Below are 18,559 nucleotides of genomic sequence, written 5' to 3'. Positions count from 1 at the left end.
ATGTATTTTTCTTCTTTGAAAGAGAAGTTAGATCACAGAAGGAGAATGGTTATGGCTATCTTGAGGCACCATTGTAGTGAAAGCAAGATTCAGTCTAATTCTCTTGTATGTTGTTGGTATACTTCAGTAAGAGAGGCGAAGTTTCATAAGAAAATAAGTTAGCTTGACTGACCTTATTGGATCAAGTATAAAACTTAATCATAGCACTATTTCTTGTTTGCCTATGATAGACCCCTTATTTGATTGATCTCTTATGCACACGGAAATTATTGAAAGCTTGAAGAGTTATCATCATAAGAATTGAAGTAGAGGCTGATTGTCAAGAAAGAGAACTCGTACTTGTGTAGTATGATTTTCTGTAAATAAGCGGCCGCGTTAACCTAAATCTTATTTATAGTATCAGTCGTAACGTTTATCGACAATTAGGATCTCTAGATTAAGATCAACACGTCACTTTACATAAGTTATTCAATCCACGTGTACTAGAGGTGTGCATGGGTCAGATTACCCGGCCCGGCCCGAAGGCCTGCTCGAAATGTAGGAGGGTTTGGGTAAAAATATAGGCCCTAAAAATGGGCTTTGGCAAAAAAAATAAGGCCCGTTTAAAAAATGGGTCTGGCCCGAATTCACTAAATGACAAAAAAAAAAATTTCTAAAAAATTCTTATTATTTTCTCTCTATTTTGCTACTATTTTACTATTATGTTGCTACTATTTTGTTGTTATTGTTTGGATATTGTATAAAACTTATTTTATTGTTAATTTTTTATTATTTTAAAGACATTTGCTAATTTTGTTATTATTTTTTATATATATAAACCATCAAAATACTAAAAACATCAAAATAAATATTTCTCAACAAATTGAAAATAAATTTTAAAAATATGTATAGTTAAATAACACTAAAATAAATGCAACGTAATAAGCAAATGCCTCTAAAATAATAACAAAATTAGCAAATTTCTTTAAAATAATAAAAAATTAACAATAAAATAAGTTTTATACAATATCCAAACAATAACAACAAGATAGTAGCAACATAATAGTAAAATAGTAACAAAATAGAGAGAAAATAATAAGAATTTTTAAAAAAAAAAGATTTTTTGTCATTTAGTGCATCTATTTTAGTGTTATTTAACTATACATATTTTTAAAATTTATTTTCAATTTGTTGAGAAATATTTATTTTGATGTTTTTAGTATTTTTATGGTTTATATATATATTAAAACTATATAAAAATTAATATGGGCTGGCCGGGTCGGGCTCGAGTTTTAACATTTTATTCGGGCCGACTTGGATAAAATTTTAGGCCCATTTTTTTGTGTCGAGCCAGGCCTGAGCTAGCAAACGGGCCTAAATTTTTAGTTAGCCCGGCCCATACACACCTCTAACGTTTACTTGTTTAATTTATATAATAAAAAGATTCGCGTGCTTTAAGTAATTAGTGACTTGATTGGTGATATAGCTGATTTATGTACTATCAAATTTACTCTTTGTAATAACACTTTCATTACTATATTGGCTGTATGGTTGAATCAAATTTTGGACTATGAAATTATTAGACTGCTAGAAAGTAAACCTTACTTCGTTTGAAACCAATACTCTTTAAACATTTGGTGCACAAATTTTATATTGTAATCCATAATGTGGAAGAGTGAAATCCACCTTTTCTCCATCAATTTTTGTCTTTGTACATGCTCTTCAATTATATTTATAAACCTTTATACCTACAACACAGAATTGTAAACAAAAAGCTAAAGAAAAAATAAATTAATTAATTATTATCATTTCAGATCAATGATTTTGATTCTTGAATTTGTATGATAATCCGTATTAGGTCAAATTCAAGAAATTACATTTAGCCTTTATCTTTACTTGGCCACAGAATTCCTCAAAGTCTCCATAGGTGATTTGAAAGCAAAATTGTCCATTGAAATAAGTATTTTTCCATTTTTTATTTTGCTGGCAATTTGGACCTTTTACCCTTTGGTCGGCATTGTTCACATTTTGTAGGAGAGGTGAAATATGAATGCTGTTCTTAGATTTACTCGTTTTGGGTTCTTAGATGAGTTTACTTTTGATAAAAATTTACTTTTTCACATATCTTGATGTGACTATGGAACATTACGTTGCTTGATTTGTTGGACTTTGAGTGAAATTGAGCTTCCATGTTAAATTCACAAGGAGAGCCTCAATCACGAACAAGTAGGAAAAGCTTAGAGTCTTGCTTATGAAATTGATGGCTGAAATCTGACGTGATAAAAACATCAATAAGCATAAAGAAAAATATTTATCAAACAAATTTAAAAAATCTACTTGCTTTTATTTTCCTTTCTCTTTTTTGCTTACCATAATTTTACCCTGTTTTACAAAATGAGAAATATTTGAATATACATTGCTAAATGGTTCTGTGTATTTGATGACTTCCTTTGTTAACATAATTTTCTCTCTCTCTTCTGACTAATTTATCTGAATTTCCTGCTAATTTACAGATAAATGTTTGTTTATTGTAGAATTTATTTTGCTGATAGAATGCATAGCTTCTTAGTTTGTATTAATCGAGGACATGAAAAACTACTAGAGAATGGACAATTTCATAGTGACACTGTACTCACAGTTGAACAATCCAATCAGGAAATAATTTCATGGTATCACGGTAACCTATGTGGACATTTTCAGTCTTTATTGAGAGAGGAAGCGAAAACAACTAGTAGGATTGCTAAGGAAATTTATCCCTCATCCATGTTTTTCTCCTCTTTTTCCTATTCCTTCTTTCCAGCATCAGGCAATATTGAGACCATTGGAAACTGTAACAATGGACTGATCTTCCCAATGACACAAACATCACCTTCATCAGTTACACTCATTGCTCACCATGGTGTGATTGGACTGGTAAGTTTATCTGGTAAATCACTTATCCGATATGCGAGGCCATTGCAAGGATCAATGCATTGCAATTTCTTGGGATTGCATAATACCTACTCTCTATCATTTTGTTACTGACTTGAGGAACTTTATCAATACGATAGGAAGAAAATGGCCATTGTAATGCCAAAGTAGTGGAACTTTGATGATACAAGTGTAGCACAACATCATATATATAGGGCGTTTGAAACCAGCTGTTCATGTCTGTGTCTATCTTTAAAGTTAAAAAAGGCAACTATTTTTGGCATTGAGACTTCGTCCTTGTAAAGGAGCTGATGATAAAAAGTCTTAATATCAAATATCTTTTCCAAGTATGTGTATCTGTCTTTTGTGTCAAGTATGGCATGTTTATTAGGCAACTTTTTCATGAATTATATCATGTGTCTATTAGGTAAGTTTTGCTGCATGTGTATCTGTCTTTTGTGCCAAGTATGGCAGGCTTATAATGGTGAAGATAGCTATACCATATGGCACCAAAGTCTATTGTGCCAAGTATGGCATGTTTATAATGGTTGAGATAGATATACCATATGGCACTAAAGCACCATACTTGACTCTGTATAGAGCAGTCCTGTGCTCTAATATCGTTTTAGTTCGAACAACCAGATGGGGACATTGTTTCCTGAACTTAATTTATGCAGCGTTGAGCATGCGTATTTCCTCACATAATTGGATTTCTTACATGTTATGAACCGTATTCCTATTTATGTAACTACCGATCTAAAAAAACAGGTTTTAAATGGAATGGGAAGAAATTACTCCTTGGTTTCGTAGTTAATTTGGCATGATGAAATATCTTCTATAGGATTTGAAATCCTGATATTAATATGCAAGGACAGTTTATCCCAATTTGACAATTCCATTTTATACTGGATCAATCGAAGAAAGCAAACAAAACTAGTAGTTTCTTACTTTCAGGGCATTCATCGGACATAAGACAAGTTTTGTCTTTCCTTTTAACGGGTTTGAGCTTTCGAAGACATGATTAGTTTCCATTGTTTTGTACTATCAAAGAATTGATTAAATACATAGTCATAATACCATCATCATCAGGCAATTTAGTTGACTCTGAAACTGTTTAATTAATCAAAAAGAATAGAGTGGAAAGATAACTTAATCTAGGAAAATGGTAGTGAGTTAAAGGCAGAGATTTGACTGTAAAGTGTTTTTCCGTTTGGATCAGTGAAAGAATGGTTGTACATATCTTAAATCTCCATTGTAGTGAATGCAAGATTCAATCTAGTTATCCTATATTGTTGGTGTCCTTGAGCTAGGTGGAGTTTCATAAGAAAGGTAAGCTAGCTTGACTGGCCTTGCTGTCTTGCGTGCAAATAGCATGGAATTTCTTGAAAGCTATAAGAACTATCAAAGATCATAAGGATTGAAGTAAAGGTTCTTTGTTGAGAAAGAAGAACTCGTATGTTTTTACTATGGTTTCCGGTAGACAAGCGGTCACATTTTTTATGGAGACATGAACCTAAATCTTAATTATAGATGGGGACATAATTTTTATGGACAATTGGCGTCTTCGGGTTGGAGCTAACACGTCACCTTTTATGAGTTATTTTATCCACGTGAATTTGCTTGATTCACATTCTCAAAGGGTTCACGTACTTTAAATGATTGGTGGAATGACTCGATTAACCAGTTTGCGAATAATAAGGTTTACTCTCTATTGTTCACTTTTATTTTTTGGCTACTATAAGTGTTATTTGGGTTGTGCATATCTTTGCTTAGAGCTCATTTTTAGGGGTGTGCATAATTTGGTTTTAACCGAATTAATCGACAAACCAAATTATTTTGATTAATCGGTCAACCATCAAATCTAATTTGGTAGGGGACCGGTTAAGAATTTTTTGAAAATTTGATCAAAGGTTAATTAAATTCAAAACTAGATAATTAACGAATTAACCAACTAACCAAAATTATTAATAATAAAATATTATTGACCCAATATATTAGATAGGTATGATATATTATATAAGCCCAAAATATAAAAATTAATGAATGAGCTTAAAATTAATTGAATTTATACAAATTATTATAATGGGATTAAAATCATAATACATTTTATATTTTTAAACTAAAAAATAAAAGAAAGAAGCCTTAAAGTCAAACTCAAAATTAGTGTTGTTATTGTGTTATTTTGCTTTCTTTCTTGAATTAAAAGCAAAGAAAAATAACATTGAAATGATATTTTTTCATATTTCAAACTTATTTGAACAAAACAAAAAAAATGTAAAAATTTCGGTTAATTCAATTTATAACTCAAATTAACCGAAATTATTTTAGTCAATTAAAATATTTTAAAAATATTTCGACTTAATTAACAATTGAAACTTTTATGATTTCATTTAATTCGATTAATAGTTATTCAATTCGAGTATTAATCGAATTCAGACTGTTTAAACATCTTTACTCATTTTCACTATACATAGTGTTGTGTGGGTCTCAACAAGCATACCTTGCTTTTGCAAGTTTGTTGTCTATATGTTTTCCTGTTTGTATTTTTATTTATTATAGTGATTAGCTTATTATAGTGGAAATTTGGTAGGCCGAGCCTGTAACAACCCTAAATAGACTATAATGTTGAATCAAATGTTGGATTATGAAATTATTAGAATGTATGAAATTAAAATTTTATTTTGTTCAAAATTAATATTTACATAAATTTTACATTGATTTTGTGTGTCAAAAGTTTCTTCATAGAGGTTTCACCTTGTTCAAAAATTGTAAATTTATTCCACAATGCAGAAGAGTGAATACGCCATAATCAAATTGTGTCTTTTCAACATGCTCTATCCTAATAAATTTATAAACCTTATACCTACAGCATATGATTGTAAAAAAGGCTAGAAAAAAAAATCGATTTCCGATTCAGATAGTGATCTTGATTCTTGAGTTGAACCTGTATGTCAACCCACATTTGTATTAATTCAAGAAGTCAAAGTTAGCCTTCATGTCTTTACTTAGCCACAGGATACCTCAAAGTCTCCATAGGTTGGTTTGCAAGCTAAATTGTTTCCCTAAGGATATCCATTGAAAATAGGAGCTTGTTCAAAGTGCTTGCAAAAAGCAGAAGCCATGGTTTTGTCATTTTTATTTTGCTGACAATTTGGACCTTTACCCTTTTGAACTAACCTCAAGGTGGTGATGTCCAGCTGCTAATCTCTCTTTCTCTTTCCAAGTTTGGTGCATGATTTGTTCACATAGGGTAGCAAAGGTGAAGGATGAATGTAGTTCTTAGATTTGCTCCTTTTGCGTCTTGAACAGTAAATACTAGTTGTTCATAGCTGAGATTCCTTATGTGTTAAGAAATTATAGAACTGTACATTGTTGGACTTTTTGGATTTTGACTAAAAACTGACTCAACCTTCTATCTTGGATTCACTTGAAGAACCTTGATCTTAAAGTGGCGTGAAATTTAGAGTGTTACTTACAAAATCGATATCGAAAATATAACTTAAAAGTCAAACATCAATGGGCTTTCTAATTTTGAATATAAAATTGATATCTGAAATCTTACATAAAAAAAAGTTCAATGGAACTTCTACTTCTTCGTAAGAATTTGCTGGGAAGAGTATTAAACAAGCTTGTTGGAAGGTATGCTTTACACATTGTCATAAGTTCTCCCTGGTGGTCTATATTTACCTCTTTCAGTCTAAGCATTCCTATGGCTTGCACAGTTGTTTATCGTCATGTAGATGTCGTACAACTTTTGAGAGGTGTACATTCGGATTGGGTTTGCAAATAAATACATTTTACCAGTCCAGCAATTATGTACCATACATATGCCTTTTAATTAATATTTTAGATGTTGTTGGAAACCGGATAAATATTTTTCTTTCACATTATGTAAGAATGTGTGAATGTGTGTTTGATCAAATCAAGTGAAAAAATTTGAGTTAATCGAATTGATGAGTATTATTTTATTATTCTAACTTAATTTGAATTTTTTTCAAATCGAGTCAAGTGAAATGAAATTCGAGTTGAATCAAATCGAGTGAAATTATTTGAGTTAAATTAAAAATTAAACATGTAAAAATTAAAATTTTGTTATAATATAACTAATTCCATGTTAGAGCACCTAAATTTGAAATCACGTACATTTGAAAACTTTTTAAAGTAAAATAAAAAAATATGATACCTTAATATGATAAATTTGAATAATTAATTAACTTATGCAGGCCTTAAAATTATTATTTTAGAAAATTTTAGAATTTTAATTTTCTAGAATTTTTTACAAAATTAAAAATATAAATTTAGAAATTTTATAATTATTCCAATTTTTTTTGTAATTTTGTTGAGAGAGTGACCAATATGCTTATTTTAGAAATTGTTACGGATTAAGGTATTTATATCAATCATTATTCGAATTATTCGAGCTATTCAAATTGTAAAATTCAACTCGACTTGACTCGAACTCCAAACTCAAATTACTTATTCGAATTGACTATAATAACTTAATTCGATTAACTCAAAATTCAAATTTTTTTTTCAATTTTTTCAAATCGAATCAAATTTTAATTAGTCATCAAGTTAAAATCCGAATAAGTATTTTTCCTTCCATACATGATATATTGGCTTTTCTTGAAAAAGAAATGAAGGAATATGATGATATACACTTAGCTCCTACATCTGGGTTCTTGTTAGATCTTGTAGGTAGATTTGGCATGTTTGTATAGGACTTGACAGTGACATACTGTCCAAAATGGATTCTTTGACTGTTGTTTTTCCCCTTGATATTTGAGGTTATCAAGGTATGATCGATTACTGGAACTAAAAGTTCAGTCTACATAGATTTCAAGTTTAGAGTGTTCTTACATTTCTTTCAAATTCGAGGACACTTTGAAAGAAATTCAGACACACAAAACAAGTAGCAGGTATAGCATAAATCAGTCATGGATCTGGCCTAACCATTTTTCCTGCACTGTAATTTATTTTTGTTTAGAGCAACAAGTCATGGTGGCAGTCTGGCAGAGCCGCATTTAGACCACTTTGTCTTTGGTTGATGTTATGGTGTCGGGTTCTTCTCTAACCTCTATTAATTCAGTTTATGATTATTGAAATGCCAATTAATAGTAGACCAATATATTTAGCTTTCAAAAATCAGCAAACGTAATATTGTCCATATATAGTAATATGCGATATTTACTCCGAGCCGACCTTAGTTCAGTTGGCTGAGCGGAGGACTGGAGTAGTGTAACTCACAGCAATCCTTAGGTCGCTGGTTCGAATCCTGCAGGTCGGAAGTTTTTAATTAATTTTTCATTTCGGTAAAACACCTCCTCAATCCCATTCAAATTAACCCCTCTTAAAAAATTTTAAAGTAATGTAATTCCTATTAATTTTAAAATGTGAGATAAGAAAAATTAATTATGATAATTAATATTTATACATAATTTTTATTGATATAAATAATAATAAATTAAACCTTTTATGGTTACATATTAATATTAATTTAATTCAGATTCTAAAATAATATCTAAAAAATGTATAAATTTTAAAAAACTTAAAATGTCAGAAAAGAATATATAAAAATTTTAACTTCAAAATACATATAATAATAGATAAAATATGTAAATTTTGAGAGCTAAATTTATTATTATATGAATTGAAATTATGTAAAATTAACAGAAATATTAATGTTGGGATTAGTTTTTCTAGATGCTTATTTTCAGTATTGATAGATTAAATTATTTTTTAGAGAAATAAATTTATTTAATATTAAAATTGAGAAAGATTATAAAAGTCTTTTTACTATTTTTTTATAGTATTATTTTTCAACTTGTAGCTAGTAGTATCAAACTTGAAAACATAGTTCCTTTTAAAGAATAAAAACATGGTTGGCTAAAATGGCCATGGAGCAAGATATTGATTTGCAAGTACTTCAACAACCACCTGAGGAGCTATTACCTGACATGCAAAAGGATTGAGAGGAACTTGCCGCATTTCGAACATTCATACAGTAATTTAATTGTTTCGGTTTCTGCTCTCTTACGAAAAAAATATAAATATAAATCAATAACTATAAGAAATTATTTATAAAATTAAAATATAATTAACTTTAATAAGAATTTTATGAAAATAAATGCTATTATAGGCTTCTAAAGTCCATTAATCGAACCCGTAATTATATGATAACTTTCTTCTGACCTAATAAAATTTCAAATGGTACTCTCAAGAAAAAACTTCAAATGGTTGCATTCAAAAATGAAGGAAAAAAACCCATGGGCTAGGCGGTTCAGGCTGGTTTTGGAACCTGGAGGCGCCCTTTTTTAGCTGATTAATACAAGACAAAGGCCGAAAGCCAACTCCAAGAGCCAAAGCCGCCAACTTTCTCAATATATATAGATATGTAGATATGGTTTTAAACAAAGACTCAGAACTTAGCTCCTCCTCTGCCCCCAACTCCCTCAGTAAGCTCTCTTTCTCTCTTTATCTCTCCCCTGCCTTTGGTATCTGGGTCTTTGTCTTTTCCAAGTATGGGTTTTCTCGGTTGAATTGTGCTCTGTTTTTTAAAGAAATATAAATAGAGATATGGTATTGTTTTTCTTTTTCGTTGGCGACAATGAAAATTTTCTTTTTTTTTATTTTGGAGAAGTTTGAAAGATGAAACTCAAAGTGGATAAAAGCGGTTTTCTCGACATGTTATTGATAGAAAACTGAGAAAAGATGAAATAACAATTTTTGTAGGTGAAGTCATTAGTGCATCTTGGAGACTTTCTTAGTTTTTACTCTTCTCTTCCATGTTAATTCTTGCTTGTGTGCCTTTTGAGATAGAGAAAACTAACTGGGTTATAAGAAGACCAAGCTTTTAATAACCGCCCTACTTTGGTTAGCTTTCAATGCATTTCAGTTTATTTAATCTTTGTTGTAAAAGGCTCTTGGCTTTCCATTGTTCTGTCCTGTTAGAAGGATGGATAAGCGAAGGATGAGTATGATGCGTGTACCCAATATAAATATTGCACTGTCTTGGTTCTTATAGCTGACCCCATATGTGTCGGGATTAATGGTTTGGTTTGGTCTGATTGTGAAGGTACACCATCAAACTTTCTTGTCATGTAAATTATTTTCTAAGAACACTTTTTTGATTTGTTCAAAGTATGGAGCCTCGAGTGAAGAGCAGGGAGCACCTTAGCTACTCTCTTCTCGTTGTTAATAAAGAAATGAATGATTTGGCTTTGTCCTTTGGTAGCAGGGTCATCTTGCTTGACTGCAATTATCTGGTACGAATGTAAAGAAAGAAATCATCAGTAAGGATAAAAAATCTGACAAAAATTACTTGGATAAAGGAGTAAAGATGTCAACTTTGAGCCTTACCTCCCCTTGCATTGTTAAAGCTGCAATCCCTGATCGATTTACAAGCGCTATTGCCAAGGCCCCATCATCTCTTGGATCTTTTAAGAGCATCTCCAAATCTCTTGGCTTGAAATATTCCTCCAATTGCAGAACCCTTATGGCGACCTACAAGATTAAGCTTGTAGGACCAAAGGGTGAGGTGACGGAGTTTGAAGCCCCCAACGATAAGTACATTTTAAAAGCAGCCGAGGAGGCAGGATTCGACCTGCCGTATTCTTGCAGGGCTGGAGCATGCGGCACATGTGCGGGAAAGATGATTTCAGGTTCCGTGGATCAATCCGATGGTACTTTCCTTGACGATAAACAAATGGAGAAGGGTTATATGCTGCCTTGTGTTTCATACCCGACCTCAGAGTGTGAGATTCAAACCCACAAGGAAAGTGAACTCTATGGTGTGAAGTGAGTAGGGTCCTCAAGTTTCCTTATGTACATCTTGCCTTGTAAAACATACTGTCCTTAAAGATATATGAAGATGTGCAAATTGCTCCCACATATAAAATATACATATGGGTTCTTATTTTCCTCACAGAAATCAGGCAAAGAGCTTTTGTACGTACCATGAAGATATGAAACGTTTCTGTAGGACTTTTTTTTGGGTCAGATGTTTGTATAGGACTTGACACGTGCTTCTGGCGTCAATTGTATATTAACTCTCCAAAATGGGTGCCTCAATTAAATGTTTTCTTACAATTATATAGAATTAGGGTTAATATATCAACAAGTACCCAATTCATAATTAAACAGGATAATTTCCGAATACATTTATTTCAATGACAAAAATTGTTAGACTTGAATTTGGGTTGAATTGTAAATGCGGGTAGTTTTTAGAATTAAGATTAAATTGTCATATTTATAAATGTTAATGGTAAATCAAATAGTTAAGTGATCATTTTTTAACTTTTTATTAAAATATTTTTTTTATCTTAAGTGTCTATTTTACGGTTTATGTTATAAAATTCATGGCTATCCCTCTCAAGAATGTTGTCTCTAATGTTTGAATTTGCATCTCATATTCGAAATGTAATATGTCTTACCATTAAATCTAACACGTTAGCGTAATTAAAATATGATTAACAAATTGTTAACTTTAATAAAAATATTAAGGTTAAAATATGTCGTAGCTCCTATGCTCTTCACAAATTGTGATTTAATTTATATATTTTATTTTTAAGAATTTAGTTTTTCTATTTTTCAATTACAAAATTCAAATTTGATTGTTGACAGTTTTAAATATTTTTTTAAATTTGTTAGTGTAATAATCTGAAATAAAAAAATATTATAGAAAAATGATGTTAATTTAATAAAATAATTTTAAAAATATTAATAGTTGGACTAAATTTTAAATCTAAAAAATAAAGAGATTAAATTCTTAAAAATAAAATTATAAAAATAAATTTAAAATTTACGGAAAAGTATAAAACATTTTAACCAAATTTTTTAGGTTAATAGAATTCCATGAATCGAATCCATAATTATATATCCATTTTATTTAGGCGTAATAAAATTTCAAATGGTTGCATTCAAAATTCTGAAAATAAACCATGGGCTAGGGTTTAGGCTGGTTTGGGAACTTAGGGGCGCCCTTTTTAGCTGATTTAGAAAAGCCCTTTGCCTGCCAAAACCAACCCCCACATGCCTATAAGCCGAAGCCGCCAACTTTCTCAATATATAGATATAATCACTATTATTAGGTTTTAAGACTCAGAAATTGGATCCTCCTCATTTTCTCCGCTGCCCGAATTCCCTCGGTAAGCCCTCTTTCTCTTTTTTAATATTTGCGACTACATCTCTCATCTTTTTGTTTGCGATCTATTTACCCCCAATACTTTTGAGGTATTGTTTCTGGTGTCTCTATCTTCTTTTTCTTCTTCTTCTTCTTCTTTTGTCTTTTTAAAGTTTGGGTATATTGGTTGAATTGCGATCCATTTTTCTGGAAAGATGTATGACAGATGTATGGCATTGCCTTTGCTTTTATAGGCTCCAATGAAAGTTGTCTATTTTCCATTTTGGAAAAAAGTTTTAAACTTTAAGCTCAAAGAGGGTAAAAGGCGTTCTTCCGACATGATATTGATAGAAACCTGAGGAAAGTTCAAGTAACAATTTTTGTAGGTTAAGTCATTAGTGCAACTTGGTGAATTTCCTAGTTTGTTTTGTCTTTCATGTTAATTCTTGTTTTTCTGCCTTCTGATGATTCTTCAAATGTGGTCCTTCATATTGACTTCTGAGCTTGCTCAAATTGAGATGGAGAGAGAAGAAAATTTTGGGGTTATAAGTAGACTAAGCATTTAACAACAGTCCTACTTTTGTTTGCTTTCAGTGCATTTCAGTTTCTTTAATCTTTGTTGTAAAGACTCTTGGCTTTTGATTGTTCTTCTAGAGCAAATCGATTGTGCATCGAAATAATAGGTTGAAAGGGAGACCAAAACCTTCATGGATGAAGGAGATAAATAATTATACGAATAGTGATGGAATAGAATGATTGAATGAGTATGATTCGTGTACCCAAATGTAAATATTTCTCCATCCTGGTTCTTGTAGCTCACCGGATGTTGGTTTGGTTTTGGTCTTATTGTGAAGGTGCGCCATAAAACATTCATGTCAGATAAATTCATTTCTAAGAATATTTTGTCAATTTGTTCAAAGTATGGAGCCTCGAGTGAAGAGCAGGGAGCGCTTAGCTAGTCTCTTCTCATAGCGCTCCAGACATTAATTGTCTTGTTAATACAGAAATGGATGATATGATTCCTTTTTCATTTATAGCATTAACAAGGTACAAGTTTTATCGTGTCCTTAAGAATTTTCAGGCATTTAAAAGTCTCCAAAGAACAGTGTCTAAACAAAAACAAAAACAAATTTTCATTTTGCTATTAAGCAATTATATTTAATGTCCTTGTCTCGGAATTGACGGTATAAACATTAGCTGACTGGTCTAGTTCACCCTTTTTTAGTTAATGTCATTTGTTTAGCTTTTTTCTGGTTTTGTTTCCATCTTTTCGTCTTTGTCATTTGGTGGCAGGGTCATCCTGATTGACTCTTGTATGACTGTAATTGTCTGAATATAGATATAATCAACAGTAAGGTTAAAGAATCTGAAATATTACTTGGATTCAGGAGTGAAGATGACTACTTTGAGCCTTACTTCGCCTTGCATTGTTAAAGTTGCAATTCCCGAACGATTTTCAAGTGCTATTGTCAAAGCCCCAACATCTCTTGGATCTGTTAAAAGCATCTCCAAGTCTTTTGGCTTGAAATGTTCCTCCAATTTCAGAACCTCAATGGCAACTTACAAGATTAAGCTTGTAGGACCAAAAGGTGAGGTGAACGAGTTTGAGGCCCCCGATGATAAGTACATTCTAGATGCAGCTGAGGAAGCAGGGGTCGAGCTCCCATATTCTTGCAGAGCTGGAGCTTGCTGCACATGTGCTGGTAAGATGATTTCAGGTTCTGTGGATCAATCTGATGGTTCTTTCCTTGACGATAAACAAATGGAGGAAGGTTATCTGCTGACTTGTGTTGCGTACCCAACTTCAGACTGTGAAATTCACACCCACAAGGAAACCGATCTTTTCTAAGTAGTTTGTGGTCTGAAATGATTACGGTCTCAGTTGTTGTCTATGGACTCATCTAAACATGCTACCAATGAGGATATAAAGCTTTTTAATTTGTGCTGAATGTCTGGATTGCCATGGTTGAAGACGACTTGACGATCTCTGGACCGGCCAATATTACCTCTATTAACAGGTTACAGGACCCAAAATGAAATAAAAACAAAATTCAATTCTATCAATCAAATTGAGTACATTCAAATAAAATATTATTCGAATCGGTTTTTATTATTATTATTTTATCTTTCTCGGCCAAGCTGAATTTGTTAGAGGCAATCTTTGCAGAAATCCCGAACCAGTGATTTATAGAATGGGGGAAATATACAGGGATAAAGCAGAGAGGAAGTTTAGTCGGCCTATTTGAGGCTGCTGATGCGAAGAGAAAAGAAAAGGACTTGGGCTTGTTGCTAAAAGGCCTTTAGTTCCTTAACGTTGAAAAATGAAAAGCAAATTTCCATATTGGGCTTATTCGAAAGGCGAGTAAAATAAGCAAAACTTGTATAGACATTTACAATTGGATTGTAACGACGCCATTCTATTTTTCTAGTCTTTTTTCAACATCGAATCTTTTGTTTTGAGATTACTGTTTCTTTTGTATTAAAAGAAAAAAATAATCAAAAGCAGAAAACCTCAAATTAGTATAAGCTAACAAAAAAGAAAAAGAGTATGAGACAAAGTTGAGGATGTGGACCAAAGTTTTTGCTCAACTTTTATATAAGAAAGAAGATGTAGGAGTGATAAAATCACCTTTTCATTTATCTCAATCTCACTAAAGATGATACAAAAAGGTTCTAAAAAGTTATCTTTCTCCTTCTAGGCTTTTTGTAATTTTGGGCTATCACCACCACTTTTATATTTTCGAAATTCAACTTTACAATGGAGTGATATTGTAAGGGTTTTTTAAAGAAAAAAACAACGATATAATAACTAAAGCCAACATATTTTAAATGAATATATATATAGAATGTATAAATAATTAAGTTATTAATATGTTATCTTTTTTTATAAATATATAACATGTTAAGGGTGACCATTATGACACTTGAAAATAACACCAACACACCTATTGATAGTTGACATTTGGATACTTAAATTAGTCTTGCCCTTTTCTAAACAAAATGGATTGAAAAATTACATACAAAGCAACATAAAAGAAAGCGAAGGAAAGTGGATGATGGGCTTTGAATCCAATGAGTGCTCAATGAAAAGCATTATGAACGACAGGAATTGACGACTTATCACTTTCTCTCACATTGAGTGAGCTAAACACACTTTGTTCTTTTTGAGTGTGGGTCATACCATTTTATTTCCACTTTATCTTCTATCAATTTCTCATATAAAAAATTTAGATTTATTTTGATATACTGATTATACATTTTAGTAATAATAATTTATATTTTTTATTTTTAATAAATCAAATAATAAAAGATTTTTTAATGAAATGGTATCTTCTAATTTACTATGAATCTGGTACTAAAGAGTGTATATCTAGAAAAGAAAAGGAAAAAGTTGGCTATACCTTAGGCTTTTCAACAGCAAAAAATATATAAGTGTCTTTTCTTAGGTGAAATATGGTGTAGCTACAATAATGTCATTTTAGCATTGTTATATTGATTCATATATAAAATTTATTTCAGCCAAAGTCTTGAAAAAGGCTTAACTTTAGGGGTTCAGATCACCTAATAATACAATATTAAAGAATAATGTATAAAATAATTTCAACTTGTTTAAATGATTAAACAAAATAATTCTTGGGTTATATAAAAGGCCACAATATCTTTTTAGAATTTAGCCATATCAGATTTCTTACATCTGCAGCAGAAAAGAGATGGAAAGGGATCCTATATTAAATATTTCAATCCTAAATTAATTCATGGGAAGAGATAAATATGACGTTATAAATAGACTCCTCAATTTAATTTATATCACCTTTTTCACTTTTTATTTTGGATAATATAAAAATTATCTTACTGAATTACATTGGAAATGATTAAGGGATAGAAACACCTTTTTTTCTTGTCTGCTCCATAAAATTTTAAATTTTTTAAGGAAAAATTTTAAATTCAACTTAATTAAGTAATTCGCGTACAAATTCAACTTAATTAAGTAGTTCGTGTTTTGATTATGCTCTTTAAGAATACTTTCACTTATTTTTAAGAAAATGGGACTTTGAAAACTATATTGGCGATATTGACTTTGTTTTTTTTTTAGTGTATTTTTGTTTAAATTAATTATTACCTAATTCCCAAATAAATATAATGATGTCTCGCTATCAATAAATATTTTTAAAGTTATTGTGAATTTAGTAAAATAAAACATTTTTTGAGAATAAATTAAAATGTTAAGAAGGGCAAAAAAAAAACCTTCTGATGTGAAGGGTAATTTTGGAGAAAAACAAGGAAACAAACTGGGCACGTGAAAATGCTTAGGTGTCAGCCGACCAGCTTGAGGATGGCGGTGGTTAACGCGTGCGCTCTACTTAAGATTCGCGTCAGCACAAGTAATATTTTATTTTGAAAATGTTTTACAAAAGCAAGGGTAACCTAACAATTTGGTTTTCAAATCCGAGTCCGACCTTGCTAGCCTGCCTTGCCCTTATCACTTTTTAGACCCCTGGGAAATGTCACTTTTCCTGTGTGCCAGCCAATCTCCTCCAATCCAATGAAAGATTCCCTATCTGACACCTGTAAATGATCTGCCACGTGTGTGGGTCTGATTGGATCTCTTTTTATATTTATGGTAATAAATTTATTCATTAGTAAAATAAATTGTTCATTAATTAGCAAGAACGTGAGACATTAATATTCCCAGTCTTGATTACTTTTAAATATATAAAGGTAGCACTGTTTTTTGTATGTATGATTATGTAGAGAAGAAAAATGCATAATAACTAAAACAGGGAGATTGTGATTTGTGTGCTTGTAACATGAAAACTCGTACCAGTTAAGTTTTACACGTAAAAGCATCATTATATTATTATTTTGATACTTTTTGACTTTTGAAGTTCAGATAAAGCATACGGCTGCTGTATCAAATTTCATTCAATTCCGGATAATTTACTCAATTCCTCAATGCATTTGAAAAACACAATATTTAGTAATTTATATTAGCTTCAAAATAATGTAATGAACATGTATTAGAGGTTACAAAATTTGATGGATTTTAAATTGATTTGTTCTATTTAGAGTTTTTTTTTTTTGAAAAGTGGATGTACAACTAGTTTGGTGAACTTTTTTTATAGTGGATATAAAATAATTATAGTTATTATTTATTTTGTCTCGAATTATTTTATTATATTAAATTTTATTTTATTCTTGTATATATAAATTTTGAAAAGATAAAATTTAATAATATAATATAAAAATTATATATTTTATGTTTAAGTATTTTTTAAAATTATATTTAAATATTTATTTAACTTTAAAAATTAAAATTTTAAAGATAACTAGCATATATATGAGTATACTTGAGAATTATGTACTATAATATTATTATTATTTTAACAGTCAAGAATGCATAGATATAAGTGTACCAAAATGTTTTTTTTATTTAAACAGAAGGAGTGCAACGTTTTTTAAATTGAACTGGGCGATTAAGGATAAAAGATAAAATAAAAATAAAAATAGAAAATTAATTCAACCGTCTATTTAATAGATTTTTTAATTTAGTTTAACTAGTTAGTATTGGTTTGCACTTTAACCCATCCAACATCATTTTTTAAACTATTTTTCTAATCGGTTATCCTATTAGTTGATTTGATCTAGTTCTAAAAATAATAAGAGAAAGGTTATGCGTAGAAATATATTTATGTAAAAAATATTGATATAAAATATCAATTCAACTTTAATTCTGTAATAATTAAATACATATCTTTCATTACCACAGTCTGAATAGTAATAAGTGATAAAAAATGATATAAAAAATATTTAAAATAAAATAAATACAGACCTGTGTAGTTATTATACCTCAGAGAATTGAAGCCGATACTAATTTAATCCCCTATACAGACCAGAACAGCTAGCTAATGCCATTTTTCTAATTTTTAAAAAATATAAGAAGAGGGGTAAATATGTAAAATCAAGTACATACGTCGGTAATGCGTGTATGGGAATTGGAATCTACTACCCACTAAAACCCCTTAAAATATTATTTATTATTAAAAAAATAGGTGCCCTTTTTTTTATCCAAACTCCAAAGGCCCCTCATCTCCCAAAACAAAAGTCACGTGCCATTTATATTGTTATTTTGCTTAAACAAATCTCACCATTTGCGGCATTAAAAACATTTGCTTGTATAATGTTTATATCCGCTTTACATTGCTTCACTTTTTCTTGTAATATATTTTCAGAGGTTATTGTAAATATTTATATTAATATAAATTTCATGATAATTAAATATACACAAATATTTTAGTAAATTAAAACCCTTAACTGTGTACAAATTTTATCAATAATTGTCTCTCTTTTTTCATATACCCTTTTCTATTACATTATCAATAAAACTTATCTTTTCGAAAAATAAACTATTGCTTCAATTTTATGTCATTTTTATTTTTCAGTGTCACAATACTAATATATTTAAATATTCAATACACTAAGATTAAAAATAATATAACTTTATAAATAAAATCAAAAATTATTATATTATTTATTTATTAAATATCAATT

At 30.3% G+C, this 18,559-nt stretch overlaps 2 protein-coding genes and 1 non-coding gene across 4 annotated transcripts; all 3 read left to right on the top strand.

The window, feature by feature from the left end:
* Positions 1–8,086: 8,086 nt before the first annotated feature.
* TRNAS-GGA (transfer RNA serine (anticodon GGA)) lies at positions 8,087–8,176 on the top strand. Its single transcript is given in 2 exon segments — positions 8,087–8,123; positions 8,141–8,176. It is a non-coding gene; the product is annotated as a tRNA-Ser (tRNA).
* Positions 8,177–9,223: 1,047 nt separating this feature from the next.
* On the top strand, positions 9,224–10,786 carry LOC108450646 (ferredoxin, root R-B2-like). 2 transcript variants are annotated; one of them, XM_017748364.2, is made up of 2 exons: positions 9,224–9,344; positions 10,127–10,786. In XM_017748364.2, the coding sequence occupies exon 2, from the start codon at positions 10,229–10,231 to the stop codon at positions 10,688–10,690; it is 462 nt and encodes a 153-aa protein (XP_017603853.1). In that variant the 5' UTR covers positions 9,224–9,344; positions 10,127–10,228; the 3' UTR covers positions 10,691–10,786. The 2 variants fall into 2 exon arrangements, with proteins under 2 accessions (XP_017603853.1, XP_017603854.1); XM_017748365.2 differs by having other exon boundaries at positions 9,284–9,344; positions 10,124–10,786.
* A 1,024-nt stretch (positions 10,787–11,810) lies between these two features.
* On the top strand, positions 11,811–14,099 carry LOC108450138 (ferredoxin, root R-B2-like). The gene is made up of 2 exons (XM_017747627.2): positions 11,811–12,035; positions 13,399–14,099. Exon 2 carries the CDS (start codon positions 13,407–13,409, stop codon positions 13,857–13,859), a length of 453 nt encoding a protein of 150 aa, XP_017603116.1. The 5' UTR covers positions 11,811–12,035; positions 13,399–13,406; the 3' UTR covers positions 13,860–14,099.
* The last annotated feature ends 4,460 nt before the right edge of the window (positions 14,100–18,559 follow it).

The sequence above is a fragment of the Gossypium arboreum genome, chromosome 5 (assembly GCF_025698485.1).
Source record: "Gossypium arboreum isolate Shixiya-1 chromosome 5, ASM2569848v2, whole genome shotgun sequence".
NCBI classification, from domain to species: domain Eukaryota; kingdom Viridiplantae; phylum Streptophyta; class Magnoliopsida; order Malvales; family Malvaceae; genus Gossypium; species Gossypium arboreum.
The sequence above is the reverse complement of the archived record's forward strand: the minus strand, read 5'-3'. Positions and strand labels throughout refer to the sequence as shown.